The 23,516-nt window shown below is 49.9% G+C and overlaps 2 protein-coding genes across 3 annotated transcripts in view; one reads left to right on the top strand and one right to left on the bottom strand.

The window, feature by feature from the left end:
* Positions 1-7,350, bottom strand: part of FLI1 (Fli-1 proto-oncogene, ETS transcription factor) — a 118,185-nt gene extending 110,835 nt beyond the window's left edge. The window contains exon 1 of one of the 2 annotated variants that reach the window (XM_055273709.2): positions 6,958-7,350. In XM_055273709.2, the coding sequence (XP_055129684.1) occupies positions 6,958-6,975 (18 nt within the window). In that variant the 5' untranslated portion in view covers positions 6,976-7,350. The remainder of the gene's footprint in view (positions 1-6,957) is intronic. The other variant, XM_063635652.1, reaches the window with a different exon arrangement.
* A 129-nt stretch (positions 7,351-7,479) lies between these two features.
* LOC129478597 (uncharacterized) lies at positions 7,480-9,553 on the top strand. Its single transcript, XM_063636655.1, has 4 exons — positions 7,480-7,521; positions 7,650-7,707; positions 7,803-8,565; positions 9,110-9,553. The coding sequence occupies exons 1-4, from the start codon at positions 7,480-7,482 to the stop codon at positions 9,429-9,431; spliced, it is 1,185 nt and encodes a 394-aa protein (XP_063492725.1). The 3' UTR covers positions 9,432-9,553.
* The last annotated feature ends 13,963 nt before the right edge of the window (positions 9,554-23,516 follow it).

The raw sequence follows: 23,516 nt of genomic DNA, 5'->3' as shown, positions 1-23,516 counted from the left end.
TGAAAAGATTGCTCACGGTGAAATCCCCTGGGAAGGAAGGGATGAGAAGGATAATCACAGTTTTACGTCATCTGGTGAAATAGAGTTTCTCCTCCCTCCCTCCCCCAATGCCATATTTAATCAACAGGTGTCTTTGAAGACAGAAGACAGCACTGCTGGTCGCCTGAATCTATCTCTGGTTGTCTAATCCCGACTGCTGCTCATTTCTTGTGTGGCCTCTGATAAGTGATGGAGCCACTCCCATCTTCATTTCCTAAGGAGCAGAGGGTAGGAACGATTTGTTTCTAAGAGACTTGTACAGCTATGTAGATCATCCCTCTAGTCACAAGTTTTCATTCCTCCTTTCTATACATGTTACAAGACCTAAGTTATTATTATTATTATTTTGAGGCAGGTATTCACTTTGCCATCTAGGGTGGAATACAGTGGCGCTCATGGCTGATTGCAGCCTTGACCTCCCCAGGCTCAGGTGATCCTCCCACCTCAGCCTCCTGAGTAGCTGGGACTAGAGGTGAGTGCCACCATGCCTGGCTAATTTTTGTATTTTTTGTAGAGACAGGGTTTCTCCATGTTGCCCAGTCTGGTCTTGAACTCCTGGGCTCAAGTGATCCACCCATCTCCGTCTCCCAAAGAACTGGGATTACAGGCATGAGCCACCATACTCACCCCCAAATTCTTTGTTATAGTATGTAAGGTCCTCTGTAATCTAGTTCCATTCAGTCTTTCCACTCCTATCCTTTCCATCACCTGTACACTTTCCTCCCCAAAGTACCCTTCCACTCTCCTACAAAGCCATTTACCAAAGTTTCCTGTGCAAGACCTACCTATCATTCAAGGCCAGGCTTAGATCCACCTGTGCCAAGAGGCAGTGTGGCCAGTATGTGTAGTAAAAGCAGGATTTGGGAATGAGAAACACTGCGCTTGAAACCCAGCTCCGTCCCCTGTTAGTTATACTCTTGGGCAAGTTGCCTCACTCGTCTGAACTTTAACTTCTTCCATATGAAGTAGAGACATCATGATATTATCTCTCATAGGGCTACTGTGAGAATGGGATGCAAGAGTGTATGGGCCAGTGATCTGTGAAGGGACTGTATGATCTGTGAAGAGGTTTATGAAAGGGACTACATAAACAACTATTATCATGAGGTCTTTCTCTGTCTCTCCAGTTTAAATTGTCCTTTCTTTTCTCAGGGCTATCGTAACACTTGCTGCATTCTGCGGGGCACACACACACAGCTTATCTTCTCGCTAGATCTCCTGGCAGAGCCCTTTTGCCATTGGGGTTCTATCTTCACAGAACATAGTTCAGTCCCTGCCTAACAGACATGCAATCACCTTCATATGGTTGGTCAGTTTATGATGCCCCTGAGACTGAGGTACTGCCAATCCCGATAAGGCCAGCTAGCTTTGCACAGGAAAGGGTTATTCCACAGATTACCTAAATTTTGTCAGATTTGCACTATATTGGCCCTGCAGATAGTGTGGGGACATATAGCCCTATCCATAGCCTCTGGGGAAACATCTCAGTGCACAAGCTACTGATGGTGGGTCTATCAGGTCAGTGGCAGAACTGTAATACCCAAAGAGTGACATCGCTTAATGACACCATCCCATGGATCAATTAATACACAATGGGAAGAACACTATAGATATGAAATCATTAAAGCAACAGAAATTGAAACAGGGTGTAGTGTTCTGCAGAGGAAAAGACACCTGCATCACTCTGAGATTACGAAAAAAGCTATTGTGGCTGGTTGAAGGTTTTATGAGATTGTGCGTGTAGGTGTGTGTTTGTGTGTATGTAACAGACAATGTCCTTTAGCCTACTTAATTTGTTACAAAACAACAAGCAAAATATAGACTTAAAAGGAATGTTTTAAGTACAGAACAAAAAAACTATCAACACAAAAATTTCCCAACTATTTTCTTTTTTTTTTTTGGCTGGGGGTAACTTAGTACTGGCATTAGACTAATGCTATATACCTAGAAAGAGGATTGGTTTAAATCAACTATTTTTTAAACAAATGCCAAGTTAACTGTTTAACCCCAAACAGAAAGAGACATCAAAATCCCAAATCTTTTTTAATGCAATTGTTATTCAAGACCTACTTATGACACAGTCTGATGGATCCATAAGATGCCTTCTAATAGATTTTATTTAAATAGTCCAATATTCCATTATTAAAGGAGTTGAAATAAGAATTCAGTCTACCTGCCCATGATCTGTAGAGGGGCTTGGGTATTTCCGTAAGCTACTATATTTTTGGTTGTCTCCTTGTAATGGAGACTGTTTACTTTGTCTGCTGGAAAAGAAGGATTTATTTTGGAAAACAGTTATATAAAAATTCTATCCAAAAATTTAGAATTTGTTTTTTTCTTTAAGGATAAAAATAATTCAAGATGGTAGTGATACAATTTTATTTATTTTTCATTAAATACCAGAGGTGTCTTTAGTGTAAAGTGCCAAATTCTTTATGATTTTTCTTTTAAAGACTTCTCTCTCTGTCTCTCTCGCTCTCTCTCTCTCTCACACACACACACACACACGCACACACAAACGCACACACACTGCCTCCACGATTCTGTAATTCATAAAAATGTAACAAAAGCAAATGATATTTTCATAGTATAGTGGAAAGAACACTGGCCTAAGGGTTCGGAGCCCTGAACTTTCACCCTGACTCTGTTGGTAGTTAGCTGTGTGATCTTGGATAATTCATTTAACAACCTAGACCTCAGTTTCCCCACCCATAAAGTGAGCAAGTCAAGCTAGACACTCTCTAAAGCTTTAAAGTTGCCAACCTATAAACTTAAATTGGGAGAGCAGTGGAACTGGAAGGAAGCCTTTTGGTGGAAATTATTCACACACAAAACAGGATTCCACTTGGTAACTACCTGAGGGGAGCAATTCTGTGTGGTCACGGGGACAGATCAATAGGCAGAGCCATCTTGTCGAGTTCTTATGAATCCAGGTGACATGGAGATTACAAGGTGTGTGTGGTAGAGGGAGGCAGCAACACCTTCTTGAGGACAGAAGTCAAGCCTCTGTTCCCAAGTATTCCTCACTCTGCTGCTTCTACCAAACCTTGTCCAGATGTTGCCCTGCCCTGCCAGTGACAACCTGCCCTCCAGGGTCTTGCAGAGCCAGCAGTAACCCTGGCCCTTCTTTCCTGCTGTGCTTGTCCATTGTTGACCGGCTGTGTGGTTGGTGCTGCACTCTTCTGAGTTAATGATGAGACAGTGTCTCTGCCCAACTGTGACTTTGTTAGACACGCTTTTCCTCACCATCCTGGCTATATAGCTTCATTACTTTCCATTTCCTAACCTGCATTATTGTTCTTCAGAAGATATATCACCCCTCGACTGAGATTGTTCTCTGTATGTGTCAGCCGCCTCCACTAGAGTCTACATTTCTGGAGGGTTTTGACCCCTGTTTTATCCTCAATACACAGTGCAGAGCCTTGCAACATAATAGATGCATCATAAATATTTGTTGAATTAATGAAATATGCATGATGGTAAATTTGGACCTGTGTTCCAATTTTCTGACCAATCTGTCCTGGTATACCCATTCCCAAAAGCAAAGTTCAATTAATGTGTATCCAGCTAAGGTGGCAGACTTTAAAACATTATTCCTGTGACTTGTGGCAAGGAGGTGCTTTGGCCCCATTTTCTAGATAAGGAAACAGATTCAAAAGGTTCCTTGCTGTAAGGCACATGAAGTTCATTTAATGTGTATCCAGCTAAGGTAGCAGACTTTAAAAATTCTTCCTATGGCTTGTGGCAAGGAGGTGCTTTGGCCCTATTTTCTAGATAAGGAAACAGATACAAGAAGTGCCTTGCTATAAGGCATACAGCTCCAAGGTAGCAGAGCTAAGAATGAACCCAGGCTTTCTGCCGCCAAATCCACCTTTCATTCTCTATTTCCCACCTTCATTCACCATGTCTGTCTTCCCTGTCTCCCCATCTGTAATGGCACCACGTGCACTGAGTCAGGCATTCACAGATAAAATTAACTGGATTCATCTGAAGCCAGCCTAAAACTAAGATGCAGTTTTTGAAACCAGGTCATTTCTTAAAGCAGCAAACAGTATCATGTGCTTTTTAACACTGATAATATCAGTGTGGGAAGCAGGGGCGTGGGTAGGGTGTTGTTTAATACTGCAAGTTAACCTGTCTGTGACAAAAGAGTAGCATGGCTCCAGCAAATACTGCTTCTCCCAGTGTGACGGTCAGAGCCTTTCCAGGAGCCATATCTTGGAAAAGAGAAGAGAATATAATATGGAGGGACTTATAAGGAGGGCAACAAGATTGGGATTTTGTAATCACATAGAGTTGTGCAAATTATGCACAAAATAAAGGGCTTCTGTGAAGAAATCCAGACTTCCCTGGCTTCCTGCACCAAATACCACCTAAGTGCCAAGACCCACAGGTATTTTGAAATATAGACATGTCTTATATTTGAGGAAGAACTATGCAGGTGCATAAAATCACATCCTAGAATCACTCAAACCTGATTTTTCCAGGCAGTTCAAACTGGAAATGGACACCCTGGATTTGTGTACGCAAATTAGATTCTCGATCAGTGTAGGGCTGGATTTAGCGCATATGCAGGCAAGTGTTCTTGCAGATGCATATGAGCATATTTTAGGCACTGAGAAGATTGGGAAGATACTACTGTAGAGGTAACCTAGTTCCACTGTTTCATTTTTGTGATGACTATGAAGCTCAAACAGGCTTAATGGACGGCTCATTCTCACCAAGAGAGCAGAAGAATGCTGGCCTCTCTCCTGGTCCACTGTCCTCTCCAAGCACAGTATTTGAACTATTGTGGGAATAGGATCTGGAAACCCCAAGATCCAGAGGTCACATGTGAACAGAAAACTGTGGCTTTCACACAACTTAAATGCCAAAATATACACTAAAGGCTCGATCTTGCAGAATGCTTGGAGACTGAAGATAGCTCTGTAGGGACTCAGCCTAGCCAGGTAACTTAGGTGAATGACAGGTTGCTGACAGGGAGGGTTTGGAGGAGCTCATGGCTCCCACCACCCGCATAAAAAGGAAGGACTTTCACTCCCATCCTTGGCCTGAAGTGTCAGGTTCCTGCTCTAAGCCTGTTCTCGAGGCCTGCCATGCCAATCCCTGTGTGTATCTAAAGAGGTTAGCACATCCTGGGTACACAGACCACAGCTTCCTCCTTTTGCTCAGGGCCTGTGCGTAGAGTTTAAGCAGTGTGGAGATATTTCTTCACTTTTCCTTAGGGTGTCCACATCAAGACCCTGAGGCCATCTTACCACCCTTCTGGATCAGAAGAGGCCTTCAGAGTAAGTGGTAACTGTCCTGATGGGGGGGTGGGGCGGTTCTAGAGGGGAACATCTCATTACTAAACCCAGAAATACAAAGACACTTGCATGAACACATCAACAGGAAGCAGAGAAACAGGCATAAAATGGCCCAATGACCCCCACTCTCCGGTCTTTGCAGGAATCCCCTCTCACCTACTTCTCACCCACTCACTTTGGGTTTGAGGAACCCAGGCTCTTATGGGTTCTTATAGGCTCCCTTTAACCCATTACAATCAGTTTTCTCATCTCCAGATTTGCAAGTTCCTTCGGTTGGTGTCTTTTACCTAAGTCAGCATATTTCAAACTTTCATAAAAAAAACCTTAGAAAATAAAAACCACGACCCCACCCAGAAGATAAAAATCTCTTGAATTCTCTGAGCCCAACATCTTAGCCTTCTCTCGCTGAGCCCCGAGCAGGGAGTCGATTCCTTCGGGTTCTGGGGAATGGCGGGCTCTGCCAGTCCCCACCTCGCCAGCCTAATAGTTTTTCCAGACAAACTCCCGCTTGGTGTTGCGCGGCAGCCTCGAAGCTAACCCCTGGTCCCATTCATTCCCCTAGGTCCTCTAAGGCCCGTCACGTTAGGGGGTGTCCCTCCTCTCTGCTCCTGGCCCCACTTGGCGAACCCTTTCAGAGACAGCAGTCAACTTTTCTGAAGTGAGACGCGAACCCAAACCCTCACCTTTCCGCCTGGGTTGCACTTTGCAACCTAGACCCAGGCGTGGCGGCGGCGGCTGGGGTGGGAATGGCCGGGAGGGCGCTGGGCGCGGGCTCACAGCCGGCCCCTGCAATGGGGGCGGCTCCGAAGGACGCAGGACCCTCTCGGAGGCGTCAGCTCCAGGAGTCCTGGTTCTGGAGCCGGCACACGCCTAGGCGCGAAGGGCGGGGGCGCGGGGCGCTAGGGATCTGCGCGGACGGGGGCTGGGGAAGGTTCCCCGCCGGAGAGGCGGCGAGGCCGGCCCAGGAGTCCCGCGGAGCCGGCGGCTCTCCAGCGCCGAGAGCCGGGCGACTGAGTGCCGAGAGGAAGGAAAAGCGCTGACATGTAAACAGGGGCTTCCATCTGGAGGAGCCCGCTCAGATAGATCCCCCGACACACTCGCTTGCACCCCTATCCTGCTGCGACGAGGCCACTTACCCACCCCAGGGCCCACCAGGCAGGGACCCGAGCCGGGGCGACTGCAGCCCCCGCCCCCGCCGTGTTCGGCCTCTGCGGAGAGGAAGCCCAGTGCCCAGCGCTGGGGCCAGGGAGCCCCGGGTGCCGGTGGGAGTGGTGGACCCCGAGGTCTCTCGCCCTTGACTTCGGTCCGCACCCGGGGTCCCCAGCTTTCCCGCCGTCCCCTCCTGCAGCCCGGCGGGCAGCGAGGTGGGAGGGGGCCGGGCTCCACTTTGGGGCAGGGATTTCGGGAGAGGTCGCCCTCAATGCTGCGCCTGGCCGGCTGGCCCGCGAGTAAGATTCGCTACCCGAGCGCCGGAGGAGCCGGCGCGAAGCCGGGGCGCGGAAGAAAGGGAGAGCGGCCACGTCTTCCGGGACGCGGGCCCCGCACCTACCCGCCCGCCGCTTCGCCTCCCCGGCCGGTCCCCGCCGCCCGCGCCCACTGCCCCGCCGCTTACCTTAATAGTCCCGTCCATTTGGCCAAGTCTGCAGCCGAGCCCCCCAATATTCCACACATTGACCCGGTTACAGCCTGACCTCGCAGCCCCTTCAGATTAGCCCGGCGCGGCCTCCCTGGCGCCCTGGGCCCTCCCTGCGTGCCCCCTGCGAGCGCCCTGCCCTCACTCCCCTGTGCACGTTTGTTGTTGTAGCGGAGCGAAAGAGACAGTTAACCGGATGAAACTTTTTTTTCAGCTAATTTTGGGAAGTGACTTCACTTTGCGAATCGGGGAGGAAGTCCTATCTCTCTCTCTCTCTCTCTCTCTCTCTCTCTCTCTCTCTCTCGCCTCGAGCTCTCCTCTCTCTTCTCTCCCCTCTGCTCTCCCTCGTCTTCCCTCCCCCCACACCCCCTCTTCCTCCCCTCGGCTGGTCCTGCTTTTCGCATCACACACTATATAAATATACGCGGAGATGCCCAGACACATTCATACGCTGCGCACACAGGATACTTGCTCCTGGGAGATAAGAGCTAGCCGGGAACAATGACGGGGTCCACGCCCAGCGTCCGCGCCCTGATTCCCGAAGTCTGCACCTCCCCCCATTACCTTCCCCCAAAATCCAAAGCCAAAGACCTTTGGCTTCTTTGCTTTTCCTGAGGCAGTTGGCCGAAGGTGGCCCTCCTGACTCATTCACTTTCCGTTTCTTCCCACAGATACGTTCATTAATGCTTTTTCCAGCCGGAGACAAACTTTTTGGGGGTGGGGTGGGGGGTATGGAGGGAGAGTTGACTAGGGCTGCGGGTAACCCAGCGCCTACTGCCGGGGAAGATTCGGACGCAAACCGAGGCAAACCAACCATTAAAAAGTGCATCCAATAATAATTTTTCCACTCAGGCCCTCCGCTGCCGAGACGCGGCAGACTCCCAGAGCGGCTCACCCACTCATCGAAGCGGATTCTGGGCGGTTTCGGGCTGACCCGCGCTGTCAGGGCGCGGACTCCATTCCGGGCGCATTGTTAGGAGAAGGGGCCGCTCGGGCGGCGCGCCTCGACCCTGGGCTCCCGGTGCCCGCAGAGGACGGAGATCCGCGGCGCCTTAGGCCACCTATCCGCATCTTTTCGAGCCAAACCTCCAGCGCTTACCCGGACCCGACGGCCCACGCACTGGCTCCCAGGCAAGAGTCGCCCTTCCTGATCCCCAAGGAACTGACACTACGGCGGGACGTTCCCTCTAGGACAGTCAGCAGGTCCCAGGAGCGCAGCACGCAACAGCGCAGCGCAGACCCAGACTTTTCCCGGGGTGAGACCCAGAGGCCCACGCTCTGGACTTTCCTCCCTACCCAGCCTGGAGGCCGGCGTTCCCCGGCCCACCCGGAGACCTCCCCTCCTCCCTCCTGGGCCGCCGCGCGCCCCAGTTGCAGCAGCCTCGGGGGGCTGGGCCCTTTCGGCCGGACTCCCTTCTCCCGGACATCCAAAACAGGTTACCTTGTCCACGCTCTCCAGACCACGCTTTGGACTTGCTCACTTTTATTTAAGAGTCCGACGAGGGAAAGAGGGAAAAAAAATCCAGAGGAGATCCAAGTCAATTGGAAGAAAAAATTTCAAAAGGGTGTCCACAGAGGCGAAAAAAGGTGACTTATTAATTCTTTATTTCTTCAGGAGCAATTGAGCCCGAGAGCTCACTCGCCTCGCTCCATCCCCCTCCCTCTCTAGAAATTAGTCTCATCAATTCGGCTCCAATTTTGGGTTCGAATACAGACACGGGTCTGAACGTGACCAGACCTGGAGTGGCGGGTGCAGCCTGCCAGCAATTGAGACTCGGTGTGCGTGTTGGGGGTGGGGGTGGGGGTGGGGTGGATGGTGGGATGGGGGCCGGGCTGACTCCCCCCGCTCCTGTCTGCTTCTCAATCCAGGGGTCTGCTCCGGGGCTCCCCTGGGACCGCCACATCTGGTTACCGCTAGCGGGGTCAGTCCCCCCCTTTGCCTGGGGCCACCAGTTCTGGAGTTCAATTAAAAGAAATCAGGCTTAACCCTTTCCTCCCCGCAGCAGGCTGCCTGCACTCTCACTCCTCCCTTCAGCGTTTCCACATGCTTTCCAGAGAGGAAAGAGGTTAACGGGAAAGGAAGAATGAATTACATCCTTTCAAACCCCAAATTGTTTCCTTTTCAGCCCAGGCTCTACCGACCTTCAAACTACAACAGAGCTTTCAGGAGAATGCGGAGAGACGGCTTCCCACCCGGACCTCACCAGAAACCCGCACACTCCAGCCACATTGCTCCTCTTTCAGCCAGAAAGGACTCCAACTCCACCACCGGGAGGCCCCCCTTCCTGGTGCTGGGCAGTTGCAGAGGCTGTTCATGGCATCCCACAGGTGGCGACTGCCCCTCCCCTCCTCCTAGCACTTTAGAGGGTACCTCTGTGGCAGACACCATGGCTAGGTTTCTCTTTCCAACTCCTGTTGGTCTGGCAAGTGACAGATCATCTTCACTACATTAATCAGTAGTCACCCGAACATCCCTATACTGTCCCCCAATTCCTTTCAGCACCAGCTGCCTCCCCCATTGGAATTGTTCAATATGGAACTAGATTAAATTGAAGACTTGCCCTTTAGTTTTTAACTGTGGAACTCCATGGCACTTTCTGTTTCTCCAAAGCTATGGCAATTTCATAGTTTTGGAGATGGGGGCGGGGGTAGTGGACAGGCTGGCATAGGCACCTCTAGATGCATAGACACAGGCACGACTGCCCCTTTGTGACTCACAGACTGGCACTGGTGCCACAGTTGTTGGCAATTTTCAGCCGGGAGAAGCTCCTGTCCATTCACAGAGGTCTCCACCCAGAAAGAAGACCCCACCTAACTCTGACTAGATCTCTGCGGCAATCTCGGATTTCCTCCATCCAGTGTTGGCATGCCAGTGGGTCAGTTTGCCCCATTCTTATGTAACTCGGGGTTTGATGCTCAACTCCACTGCTGCTGCTGCTTTTTTAAATCCTGAAAGGGGATGGGGGAAGCGCCCTAACCAAGCACAATAGTAAACAAGTCCACCCCGTTTAATGTGGTTACCACCAGACATCTGGAAAGATGGTTTGATCCTGGCAGCTCACATTGTTTTCACGAGCAGCCAAAGGGAATATTTTGAATGTTTGCATTGAGACAAATTGATAGAGAGCCTGAGGTGAGGGCCGCTACAAATGAAAACTGTCTTGTGTTAGTGGCGCAGACCACCCCTTCCCTCTCCTCTCCCTCCTCTCCTCTCTCCTTCCTCTTTCCTTAGTCTCTGGGCCTAGCTTGGGGAAGGCTGCCCCTGCCCACACACTTGTGCACACCCTCTTTCCTGGCTTACCATGGCTCCAATGGACTCACTCTTTCCCGGACTGGGCAGAGCTGCTGAACAGGAGCTGGTATGAGTGCCACCGGCGACAGCTCACATTCCACCAGCTCGGGGCTGGCTTTCAAGTCAGAGGCAGCTCACAGCCAAGGAAGCTCTTCCCAGTATTTAAAACAAAAGCTACCAACTAGAGAAAAAAATGTCCCAACAACAAAACAGCCCACCACACATTTCCAAGTCTGGGGTCACTTACAGAAAGCGTGCACATGGGCGTGAATACTCAGGAAATATTTGGATTTGGAGCATTTTCATTTGGAACGCTGGTGAGACGACTTGCCTCGCACCATTCGCACTTGACAGTATTTTCAAAGATGCGGAAGTCCTGCTTCCCCCGGGAGGGGAGCGGCGGGTCGAAACGTGTCTTGGCTCGCTCAATGTCAGCCCTCTTGACCCGGTCAAGACTTTCCAGACACGGGCTTCCCGGGCTTCTTCGGCCCCAGACTGGGTTTGGGGTGGGCGGACCTGACGATCTGAGCCTGGTCCCGGGGGTACCAGACCCAGGGGTGGCTCCGTTACTTGAAACTCCGCAGGATGCCAGGCCTGGCAGAATGTCTCGGGCGGCTCCTCTCCCTCCGTCCTTCGTCCTCCCCTCCCACCCCCCTCTGGTCCAGCGCGGCCGCAGCGGGTATCCGAGCTGGCAAAGGGGGAGGAGGAGAGGGCGGGAGAAAACCGGAGGGGTGGGCGGGCAAGCGCCAGAACTCCAGACTGCACAACTGCAGCTTCAAGTGTCTGGCCTCTCGCTCGAGGCCATAATTAATTTGAGATTTATTTTTATTGGAGAACTCGAGTCTCGTCTGACCTTAGCCAAACAAGGCAGCTCAAGCCGCCCCTGGATGCGCTTGAATGCCGGGGAATATTTCTGCAGGAAGGCTCTGCAGGCGCGCCTGCTTTGAATTTGTTTCTCAGACTTCATCTACTCACAGAGTGAAGGAAGATTTAGAGCCTCTGCTCGCCCGGCCCGCTCCCCACGCTGGTTCTTGCCTTAGCGCTGAGCGGGTTCAGAACGCTACGTGGGAGGCCGCGGCGGCAGGAGGGCCGGGGGCGGGCGGCCTGGGGAGGAGGAGGGTCTCCGAGCCCCCAGACCACGCGGCGTCGCTGAGGAAACCCCGAGGGAGTCCAATACTGACCAGAGAGAGCAGGCTGACAAGAGGTGGAGGCCAGCCAGGTGTCCGGACCCTCGCCCAGTGGCGGCTCCAAGATGGGGCCGTTGGGATGGGGCCAAGGTGGGTTCAGCTTCTCCAATCTCCATCAGCCCCCCTCCTCCCAGCAGCCCCAAACAGCATTCTTTCTAAGAACAGACCCGTGGCTTTGAAACTCAGCTTGGAGACCTGCCGGCAAGACCACCTTAGGGGTGCGTCACTGTGAACATTCTGGGGCTAGCAACCTCCTTTCGCCCGGGGGGACAGGCGGAAGACGGCATCTCCCTCAGAATGCAGCCTGGGCCCAGTCCTCAGGCTGATAGGTGAAGGAGTTAGAGCAAGGAACCTGGGGAGCACACAAAGAGAAAAAAAGGAGGGCCCTGTCAGTCCTGCGGGGGTGTTGGGCGGAGGACGGGCGAGAAGCTTTCAGAGCTGTGCTCTGCGAGCTAAGAGAAAGTGCTTTGCACTCCGCTGGCATCGTGCAGGTGCGGGTCAGGGTTACTCCACTGGGTCTCCTGGTCCCTCCACGCCTCCATCCTTAAACAAAATGTCAGGAGCGGAAGTTCCACTTTGAGGACTAGCGCACCTAGGTTTGAATTCTAGCTCTACACTTACTAGCTCTGACGACTTGAACAAGTTCCTTAACCTCCCTGTGCCTCACTGTCCTCATCTGTACAGTGGGGTTATAATAAGACTTATCTCAAAGGGCTGTTGCAAAGACGAAATAAGCCTTTAGAACTTGCCTGGCAGCCAGCACAACTTTGCCATTAGTATATGCATCTTGGCTCTGCCCCTCACATCACATTAACCTCACAATGCCTCAGTTTCTCGCCTGCAGAATGGACTACCTCCTAAGATTGTTGTTAATATTAAATGAGCTAATACAGACACAACGCTTAGAGCAGCGGCTGGCGAAGGTAAGAGCTGAGAGGTAGCTCTTAATGTCGTTGCGGTTATCCATCAACTACTGCATGTCAGTGTCTCCAAGTGTAACCCTCTTCCCTCTCTCCCTGTCCTTTGTTCTTCCCTGCACCTTCCCTACCTAAAGCGCTCTTGTGTGGGCAATTACCTCCTCTATCTCTCTGTGGGACCCCTCAGAGCCCAGACCACTGTCCAGATCGTGACCCCGGTGGAGCGGGCACCCTTGGCCCCTAGGGGCCAGGCTGGGCTCCTCCCTCTTGGGGCCTGGGCGCCTGGGCCCACGGTGTTTGTCAACAACTCCTGAGCCGGGTGCCTGCCGGGCAACGGCAGGGGCTTGGCAGCCTGCGACTGTTTGTGCCCCTCTGGCAAAAGTTCGGTGGAGGGAGCCGGTGGAACAGACCCAAGATTGTCCCTGCCACGCAGACCTTTCGCCGCCATCAATGCACCCCTTTGTGCAACAATACAAACTTTGTGGCTGCTGAAAAATCCATTTTTCCCCCTTGAAAAGAGCTCCTGCAGCGAGTAGCTTCTCTGGCGGCCCACAGCTCCCAGACTGCCGTCTCCTCGCCCCCCAAGGGGGTCCGCTGCGCTCTCCTGGACCGATTTGCTTTTTCCCTGACCCGTGGCCTGGGTCGGGCTCCGGGGCTCCCACTTGCCCCTCTAGGGCTCCTCATCCTTGAGGTCCTGGCTCCCGGGGTGTGTATGGACTCGAGGGTTCCTATGAGTGGGAGAGAGACTGCAGCTCCCCTCCCCGGGGCCATTTACAGTCCTCAGTGCAGAGCTAGAAGTGAGAGCTCCTCTTGGCGGGCTCGGGTACCCCGAGTGGTGGGAGTGCGATGGGTTACGTCTTCCTAAACTTCTCAGGAAAACTGGGGACAGCGAATCCGTGCGCGCCTTAGTCTAACCTTAAAGTATGCTCTGTAACCTCCTGGGAGTCATTTGCTATCCATCAATTCACTGGTTATTGCTACATGAATTACACTGTATTTCATTCATTCATTCATTCACTCACTCACTCAGGCATTGTCAATGAAACACCCCTTTTTGGGCCAAGCCTCTAGGATTAGGCCTTCCCTTCCTGAAATGACGAGTGACTCCTTCAGACCTCAGGTGTGTGAGTGGGAAGATGCGTCCGTGTGATAAGTTTTCCTTTAGAGAGATCTGAGGAGGGTTGGACGCATAATTGGCAATCCTTGGACAAGACCTGAGAGTCTTCAGCCCATCGCACAGGCCCAGGCACTGCCCTGGCATTTGCCCGACACTCGAGGGAGCTCAGCTGTGCCTCACGGACGGGTCTGGGGAGCACTTGCAGGCGGGGCTTCAGGATGGAGAGGGCGGGGCAGAGATCTGGCAAAAGTACGCAGGTATTTGCAGCACCGCGGACAGTCCTTCCTCCTCCGCTGTCGGACTGGCTCAGATGGTCCTAAGCCTTGGGTCCCTACTAGGAGGGCGTCAGGTCGCGGCTGCGCGGCATGAGGGGGCCTAGTCGCTGCCCCTCCCATGGGCAGGGCCTCCCGTTGCGCACTCCCCGCCCCACCCAGCCAGCGGATTTTCATTAAACTTGTAACCCAGGTGTCCCAGCCTCAGTTTGTTTACATTCTTGGAAACTGTTGTGGAAAAGAAAAACAAAAGAAAACAAAAAACCCTTCGACGTGCTGTCAAATATAGCAACCTGCGCTTCCGAGGGGCGGGCGGGGCCGAAGAAGGTGGGCTTGAGGACTGAGCGCGTGTCTAACCTGTAGGAGAAGCGCGTGGCGCCCGCATACCCGCACACAACCCCACATACACACGCCCACATGCAGACAGGCGCACGCATGCACACATGCACAGACGCGCTCACGCACAAGCGCGCGCACGCGCTTAATGCAGGGAACACGCTGTGCGCCGGCCGCTCAGAGCACACCACCCATTGGGACATGACGCGGCGAGCTGCTCGGTCTTCCTGCAGGGGCTTCACCAGGCTCTCCTGCTCCCAGTTTCCCAAACATAGCCGCCAGGAGCGTTGCTTCTCAACTTAGGATTCCCGAGGGTCTGTGCCACTCTCATCTGGCCAGGAGGGCCCTAGCTTGAGATCCACGAGCCGAGAGTAGGGCCCACTTCCACCCCTACCCCTTTTTCCTGGGGGAAAGGGAAAAGGGACCATAGGCCCGGGTGAGGTAGAAGCTGGGGGTCATCACCTGTTTAAAGACGCTGCCATGTCTTACCTTGACGTAAGACGACGTGTCGGGGACTGTCTGAAACATCGTGGGTTGCTGAGGAAGGGTCGGGAACGCCCAAGAACCAGCCTGGGAGGGAGAAGCCTCGGTTATCCGCGAGTGGAGCGAGGGAGAGACGGTGGGATGGTGGGATGGTGGTGATGAAGTGGGGATGCAGATGGAGAGACTGCAGGGGTTTGGGAGGCTCAGATCCGCCTAGTCCGGGGAGGGAGGGTCCGAGTGTTTGGGTATTGAGCACTCTCCCTACGCCTCGGTCCCGTCCCCGGGCTTCAGGCCAGGGGACGGTGAGGACTGAGAGCCACCTCATACCATTGGGTCTCCTCCCTACAGTCCTTTTACTCTCCCCTGCGCGAAATCAGACAGCCGCCTCCCCCAGGGCCTGGGCAGTTTTGAACTGGGGATGCCCGCAGCTTGTTCTGGAAACTCCAGGATGTTCTAGTTCTCGGTGGGTGTTGAGGAGAGAACGCGACCAGGATAGAGGTAGGACTCCCCTTTCTTGCAGCCTGAGGAGGAGAAGCTTACAGAGCTGCCAACTCTCGCCCCTCAGGACACAGACCTGCTTGACTTCCTCACCACGCTGCTCTTCCTTGCTGGTGGCCCGGCGACGGAGGAAGACTAACGCAAGGTTAGGGAGGTTTGTGGAGGCCCCTTTCCCAGAGCCCCGTCTCTTTTAAAAGAAAATAGGTTTTTGGGAAGAGACTGCTACAATGACTGTCAGGTCCTCATTTTTAGTGGCAGGAGAGGTGGCGTCTTACTTAGGTCTGATGATTTGGGCTGGAAGTCGCAAAAGCCACCCTAGGTTGCCAGGTGCCTCTGCGTGAGTGGGTCTCTCCCTGACTTAACTCAGTCTGGCGGCCGTATCTCTCCTGTTCCTTTCCTTCCTTCTCTTAACCATCTTTAACGTGGCAGCTCATAGCTTCTCTGGCAGCCAATGTGTTTCTGATAAAGCACTTTTCTCCTCACTAACAAATTCCAGCTTTTCTTTTCTTTTTTCTTTTTTTGCCTCCTGAAGCCACAAGAGAACACACACTAGTGCGGGGACAAGGTATATTCCTCGGGCTCAGAGACTCTTTTCGCCGCCTCCGCCCAGGCGCACTTTCTTCAGTCTCTTCCCCCCACCCCAGGGACCCCACCGGTCCCCTGCATTTGTTTTTTGAAAGTCGAAGTGTAATTTACAAGAAAACAGAGAAGAAAGAAAGAGAAAAAAGAAAGCCAGAGAAAATGGGAGAAAGGAGGAAACCCCAAAGTCCCGCATTTCCCGACTGCAACCAGAACAAGCAGCGAGAGACACTGAGGCGCCCCGACCCTGCATCGCCCCCAGATGATCGGACGCAAGTGGGCACTCACCTCAGACACCCTTTCCTGCTAAGTCCGCAGGAGCGGAACTCCGGGCAGCTCCAGGATGTGTTAGTTCTTGGTGCCTATCCTGTGTGCCCAGAGCTCCCAGAACCTAGCCAGTGAGGAATTAAACCTGCTGCATGCCTGGAGTCAAAGTTTGCCTCTCTCTCCAGGGCCTGCAGACAAGCAGCCTCAGCTCAGGCGCATCCTGGGGGGCTGCAGGAGCCGCTGTACAGGAGCTTTGCGTGCACTGCAACTTTCCCCTTCGCTGCCTCCAGCCAGCTCTCTGGGTCCCACTCCCTCTTCCTTTCTCTTTCCCCTTCTTGTAATTTGATTTCCGCTTTCTTATCAATATTCCAACTGCTATCTGATGAATTGTTCTTAATAGGACAGCCACCCGTTTGCCCCCAGCTGCTTTTCTAGAAACCACTCTGTGTTACTAGGAAACTTTAAAGAACGCTAGAAATCATGCACGCATATCATAAATATAGACATACAACTAAGCTAAGCCAAAAGAAGACATGCAGACCCAGGCTTCTTTGAGCTGATTATTTATTCTTTGAAAGTTCCAAATTATCAATATGCAAGTAATCATTCCTCAAACTTGATGTCGGTGAAGATCTCTTTTACTTTTTGAGCGCTTATGTTTTTCCTTCATAAGGGTTACTCCTTCCCCTTACTGAGTCCTATTGCACCCGCCCTCCAACCACCACCAAGAATACACCTCTTTTTGATCTACTTTTTCTAGGCAGTATCTATAAGAGCAAAGTGGATTGCAAATGCCATAGAAACAGCCCTATTATGAGGTTTTAATTTAAAAAACCTCAAACATTTAAAAGCATTCTTGTTAAGGAGTTGTTTCTGGGTTGTCAAATTTGTGTTTTCTTAAAATTTGCAACGTTGCTCATTCTTTCCCTTGAATGGGGCTCAGATTTCTGAGTCAATTCTCGTATGGACTCTTTCCGCTGCCCAATCTCAGGGCCATTACCCACAAAATAGAACCTGCATTGCTGAGTTGGTTGTGCTTTGGGGTGGGCGGCACCCCGCCCCTCACTCTCCTCTGTGGATCTCTGGCAACAGGGATCTCTGTTCACAGTTGTTTCTAACCTGGGGGGGGTGGGGGTCAGGCTGGCAGGGGAGAGATGAGAGGTAAGGATAGAAATGGGAGTATGTCAGTTTGCAAAAACAAACCCCACAGCTTCCTGCACCTCTCTGAGTTGGCTTCTGTTTCTCAAGCGTTCCCTTCCTTCCTTCTTGGGTACCCAGATCCCTGACTGCTTTGCTCTGGAACCTTCGAGAAAATTTATTTAGTACCTGCTCCGCCTGCCCCCTTCCCCAATTGGCTCTGGACATTTCTGACCAAAAGGCAATTGCTAGGATTCCATTTCAGGAGAAAACACACTTATCACCCAGATCTCCCCACGTGGGGGGTATGAGGACTGGCGGCAGGGTTATTCGTTATTTCCTTCTCAACAATATCCCGATTTTTCTCTCCCATCCCTCCCCCAGAGTTCCACATATTGAAACATTTTGCTGCTTAATAAGAGCAGCCGGGAGAGCAATGAGGTGAAAGGCCAGCCTGGGACTGTGACTGGGTCTGCCTGGGCTGGGCGCAGAGGGCTGGGCTGCCCCCCGCCCCGTCCCCCCGCACATTCCTGACCATTGCTTAGGAAAACAAGACAGGAGGCCTGGGGAGGGGAGGGGGCCTGAAGGACTAGAGCCACTGCCCCCAGATTTTTGTTCTTGGGATTCTTGGGGAGATCATCTTCCCTCCCAAAGGAACAAGCATACTATTCCAAACAATTGCAAATAAAACAGTAGATGCTCCCATATCAGATAATGCATCCTACCCTGATGTCATGCATTTTAAAGATAGATTCTCTTTAGGAAACCTGGAGACTTGAAAATGAAGGCTTCAGCTGTATTAGAGAAAGTGAGAACTAAACAAATTGTCGAATATCTCACCATCCTTAGTTTTTCCCCTTCTTCCCTCCCTCCCTCCCTCCCTCTCTCCCTCCCTCCTTCTCTCCCTCCCTCCCTCTCTCCCTCTCTCCCTCCCTTTCTCCTTCGCTCCTTCCCTGCTTCCTTCCTTCTTTTCCTGAGAGAGATTTCTAAGAGATCACTTGGGTACATCCTTCTAGATTTGAAGCTCTTCCTTCTTCACATTTTCACAGTTGCTATTGCATCCTTATTTGTAGATGTATCTGTTTAATGTTTGTCTCCTTCCAATACCTTGTAAGCTCCCTGAAAGCAAAAGTTGAACTTGTTTTGTTCATAGCTAGACACCCAATGTTCACACTGATATCCTTAGGCAGAGAAGCGGAACAACTATTAAGCTACCTCCCTTCTGTCTAACCAATAACTCATAAGAGAAATATAAAACAAACAAAACAAAACCATCACATTGTTATTAAGGAAAAACTGACAGGAAAGTTTTACCTGAGTGATACTGATTCATTTTCTGCTTTGCAGGGAGGGTTACATAAAATCAGTGCTCATGGGTCTGCTTCATTTGTGCATAAATGGTTTAACCAGAGAGATCATGCCCCTTCCAAGCACCCTGGGGGATGGTCACAGATGGAGGGGCCAGTGTCCTAGGCTTTGTACGAAACTCGTGTGTGTGTGTGTGTGTGTGTGTGTGTGTGTGTGTGCATGTGTGTTTATGTCCTATTTCCCATTCTTCCTGTGATTTCAGAAGCCAGAATGGGTGCTCATTCCAAGGGTTAGGCAAATGATCAAAATCTTCGTGGTCTTAGGAAAACAGATGAGCTGAGAATGAACTGAGGAAGAATCTGAAGTCCCTTTCAAATAGGGTTTAAGAAATGGACATACACCTTGAAGCCTTCTGTGTGTGTGTATGTGGTGGGGGGTGGTGATGGGAAGGGTTGTGACATGCCTACTGGGAAAGTGAGCCCTAGTCACCCAATCCAGGGTCAGGGGCGGGGTGGGAGTGGAACCCAGGCTATCTTATTTTCCTGGAGGATATGGCCAACTCCCTTTGTCACCTGGAGCCTTCAATTCACCAGAAGAAAATTGCTGAAATTGGCAACAGCTGCCATGAAGCAGGAGCAAGAGAGAGGCAGCTGGGGGCAGGGAGGACTCATTAAAGCCAGCTTACTCCTCCAAAGGGAGAATGGGGTGGGGAGAGGGTTCTTGCCCCACAGTTATGCTCCCTCGCCAGCCTATACCAAGCTGCTTCCCTGGGCCATAGATTTGCAATGCAGAGCCTGGGTAGCAAGAGACTCTGGTGTGGAGGTTACAGCAGCAAGAGATTGGAATCCAAGAAGGGCGCTCCAGTAGGAGAGCAGGAGAAGATATCTGGGCAGTGCCCCTCTGAATCATCCATGCACTCCATCATTCTGAGCAAGACAATTAGGACTTAGCTTCCTTATTTGGCAAATGAGAGGGCTACATTATATCATCATGAGATACTTTCAAACTTGAACATGCTATACTTCTGTAAGATTATTTAGCCCAGGGAAAGGATATGAACATAAGGCAAATTAATGTTCTAGGATTAGGAACTTTGGGTTCCAGTCTTGGTTCTGCTCCTGACGACTGGCACTATGGGCTGAATTTTATCTTCTCCAAATTCACAAGTTGAAGCCCTAAGCTCCAGTACTTCAGAATGTGACCGTGATGGGAGACAGGGCCTTAAAAGGGGTGAACAAGGTAAAATGAGATCATAGGGTGGGCCGTTATCCAGTATGACTGGTGTCCTTATAAGAAGAGGAGATGAGGTCACAGACATGTGCGATTACAGAGGAAAGCCCATGTGAGCACACAGTGCAAAAGCAGCCACTGACTAGCCAAGAAGGGAGACCTCAGAAGACATCAACTTGCTAATAACTTGGTGATGGACTTTCAGCCTCCATAACTGCGAGGAAATCAATTTCTGATGCTCCAGCCACGAAATCTGTGGTACTCTGTATGGTAGCTTTAGTAAACCAATAAAACTGAGGAATAATATTTTGCCATGATTTGGTTTCTCCAAGTAAGTAAAAGGGAATAAACAATGGTGACTCATTTCACTCAACCCTTCTAGAACCTACTCTGATGATCAGTATCTATTATGAACCTACATTGTATTTTGTTTTGTTTGTTTTGCTTTGCCATGTGTGGCTTTGTGTATAAAGCAAAGCAGTGCTCCTGTTTTATGGTTCTTTCCACTCCACATCAAGTCCAAAACCACCCTGAGTTTCTGCCTCCTTGGTGGATTTTCTATTCTTTTTGCTTTTAATGATGGTGAAGGAAGAAAGCCACTTCCTGTGCTTCAAACAAGCAATTTCAGATTTTAAAGGGTAGCCAAAAGGGAGTCACCCTCCTTATCTCTCATTATCTGCATCCTCTTGTAGCCCTTGACAGGCTGCAAACCTAGATTGAGCTCCCGGGCATTTCAGGGAGAGAGAAGGGGTGGGAAATCTAGTGAGTGAGACAAGTTCAGGAAATAGAGGCAGTGACTAGAGCAAGGACCATGGAAAGAATGATCAGACAGGGGTCGCTTTGGATTCCAGGATATGTGTGACATTTGATTCCCATCATGTACCAACACACACACACACACACACACACACACACACACACACACACACACACAGAGAGAGAGAGAGAGAGGGAGAGAGAGAGAGAGAGAGAAAGAGGCACACTCATACATATCCCAGGTGTAGAAGAAAATCCTTGGATGGGTAGCATGAGGAGCAAAAGAGGGGCTGCTGGGGCGAGGGATCTGCCATTCATACCGGTATAGCAGAAAGGTTTTCCCCAAGCAAACAGATTTACCCTCCTCCCATTCATAAATCAAGCATATGTAATGTGCCCTAGGATTAAGGATGCAGAGGTCAGGTTATTGGAGGACAAATAAGATTATGCATTAAAGCAAAGAGGAGTCCTAAGACCAAAGCTTTTATGTACTGTATATTCATCCCTCCAACTCCCTTAGCAAATTTTTCTTCTCAAGTTCATCTCTTCATAAACATCAATTAATTTATTATATTTTATTACATAATCTCTGAGGCCCATTCTAGCTTAAAATTACATAATTCTAAGGAGCACATTACTAGTTTCATCTATGGTTATATATTTTTTCAGGTTATTGGGAAATATTCTCCATTGCTGCTCCTGTTTAAAAACTATGGAATTAATCCTTTGCAATAATTTCAGTATGATTCTAAAGAGTGGAATGCTTTTTCTGATGGAATCAGTCATTCATTCATGTGTCCTGGGGAAAGGGGAGTGAAAAGGACCTAAGTAATATCACTTTGCTATTGATGAGAAGGCAAAGATTTGCAAAGATTGCTATCTTTCCTTTATCAATCTGGCCTTACTCAACCCTGAAAAGGAGGAAAGAGAACAGAATTAAAAGAAAGCATAAAGTTTGGGACTCCTTGTAGAAAAAGCATGATATTACAGTTTGATGGGAAATGAATCAGCAACTTTAAAGGATCCAAAACATAATTGCATAAGTGGGACAACTGGTCCATCCATTGAGACTTTGAGGTGGAAGATGATTGCGTTAGTTGGAAAAAATCCCAAATCCTTTGGGACACCATTGAGAAAAGTGCCACAGAAATACAAAACATACTGTAGCCACTGAGGTTAATAGAGAACGGTGTTAACCAGAGCACAGATGCCATTATCTTTGTCCTCTTCCTTTCTTTCTAACCTTAATTTAAAAAAGAAAGAGAGAGAGAGAGAGAAAGAAGAAAGAAAAAAGAAAGAAAGAAAGAAAGAAAGAAAGAAAGAAAGAAGGAAAGAAAGAAAGAAAGAAAGTAAGAAAGAAAGAAAGGAAGGGAACTTGCTAGAAGTTAAGCTGCACCAGTGCCAATTACATTTGACATAAAGGTTTTAGGTATGTTTCTTAATGGGTCTGGCAGGAGTAGGGTGAAGCATGAGGAGATAGTTGAATGAGAATGTATATGTGATATCCCTAATGCTAGTGCACTAGTGTTTAAGGAGAGTCTTTGGAGAACTGAGATATGTTTGGCCAAGTGCTTCTAACTTCTAGAGAGAAAAGATGCTACATAAATACTTGTCTGATTAAATATTGGTCTGATGTCTGATGTTTTATTATTATTATTACCCTCAACTTTGACAGACAGGGGACAGTGGGGTCCCAGAGAGAGAGCACGACCACTCAGTATTACTTCAATGCATTTCACAGCTGAACACAAAACAATGTGGCCCACTAAACACAATAAACACTGGGGACTCACAGCCTTGAGAGTCTGTCTAAGGGAACCTGGCTTCCCTAGATAAGAGATCAAACGTAAAGGGCATGTTTTTATTTTCTTAGTGTGTTTTAAAATCAGATTTTGTGAACTCAAGTTTCTCCTAGATTTTTGGTGGAGGCAAAGTGGGACATAGATATTTATCCAAATCCTATTTTCTCTTTTTAAAAGATTAGACACACAGACGAGCTGAGTATTTGACTCTGAAATTTTCATTGCTTCAAAGTGATTGGTAATGTGGAGATAGAGTAGGAAATTATATTTCCCTGTCTATATACATCCTGATGCTGCTTCTTTAGGTGATAGTTATCAGGGGTTCTATTTTACAGAAATTGACTAGAAGAGGAGGGGTAGAGTGAAGTGGACCCTGAAGAAATAGTGTTCTCCTACACCAACCCTTACCACTCCCCTCCCCAAGCTCTGACCAGAGAGTGAGTTGGCCTGGGTAGCTCCTACAGCGTGCTTGATTAAAAATTGAGCTAATTCAACATGTCCTTTATTCTCTCAGCTTGCCACTCACTTGACTGTCTTGTTCTTTTGAGGTCCCTATCCTTTTCATTCCACTAAATGTTTTAATTAAGTGTCATCAGTAGTAAAACGTCAGAGCCAGGGAAGAGTGTTCCTACTGAAAATGTCACAGGTCAACAGAGGCAAGAGTCAAGTGGGTATCACGACTTCAGCTATTAGCTTAGGGAGCCAGACACCCCAATCTTTTTTACAACCCCAGCACCAGGTAAGCCCAATGTGCAGTCAAGGCGAAAAGTGATCTTAATTTGCTAAAGAAAGAACATCACTCAGGGTGAATAGCCAGCAAGTTGTTTGGAATGGTTTTCGTCTGAGGACTGGCATATTTCAGTTGCACAGTTCTTTCCACTTGGAACCAAACTGAATTTTGGCCTGCATCCCTGCAAGAGAAACTGGCCATGACTGTGGGGCCCAGAACCCCATGAGATGATAAGCACTCGCAACCTTGAGCACTTATCTCCTCCTGTATCTGGCTTTCTTGCATTTATGAAGTAAATCGGGAAATCTCACCACAACAGGCTTTCCTGTGAGGAGGCTGGCGTTTCCTGCCTGCCCCAGTGGGGACAGGAATGAAGGGAACACATTGCTGGTGTTTAGGCCCTCTCACTTCAACTGCCTTGCAACTGCTGGGTAGGACAGTGGCACCCACCAAGATCAACAATGATGTGAGTCAGAGCTAAGGAGCAGGTTATTTTCCAGGCACGTTTTTAATGTGGTATCCTAACATATAAAATAACCTCCATCCCACAGTTATTTGTTTGCATATACACACACAGATGTAGATATACAGATTTACCATATGTGTGTTCCATGGGTACACAGCTGA

This window comes from Symphalangus syndactylus, chromosome 3 (genome assembly GCF_028878055.3).
Source record: "Symphalangus syndactylus isolate Jambi chromosome 3, NHGRI_mSymSyn1-v2.1_pri, whole genome shotgun sequence".
Lineage (NCBI taxonomy): Eukaryota > Metazoa > Chordata > Mammalia > Primates > Hylobatidae > Symphalangus > Symphalangus syndactylus.
Note: the sequence above shows the minus strand (reverse complement) of the source record. Positions and strands in the feature narration are given on the sequence as shown.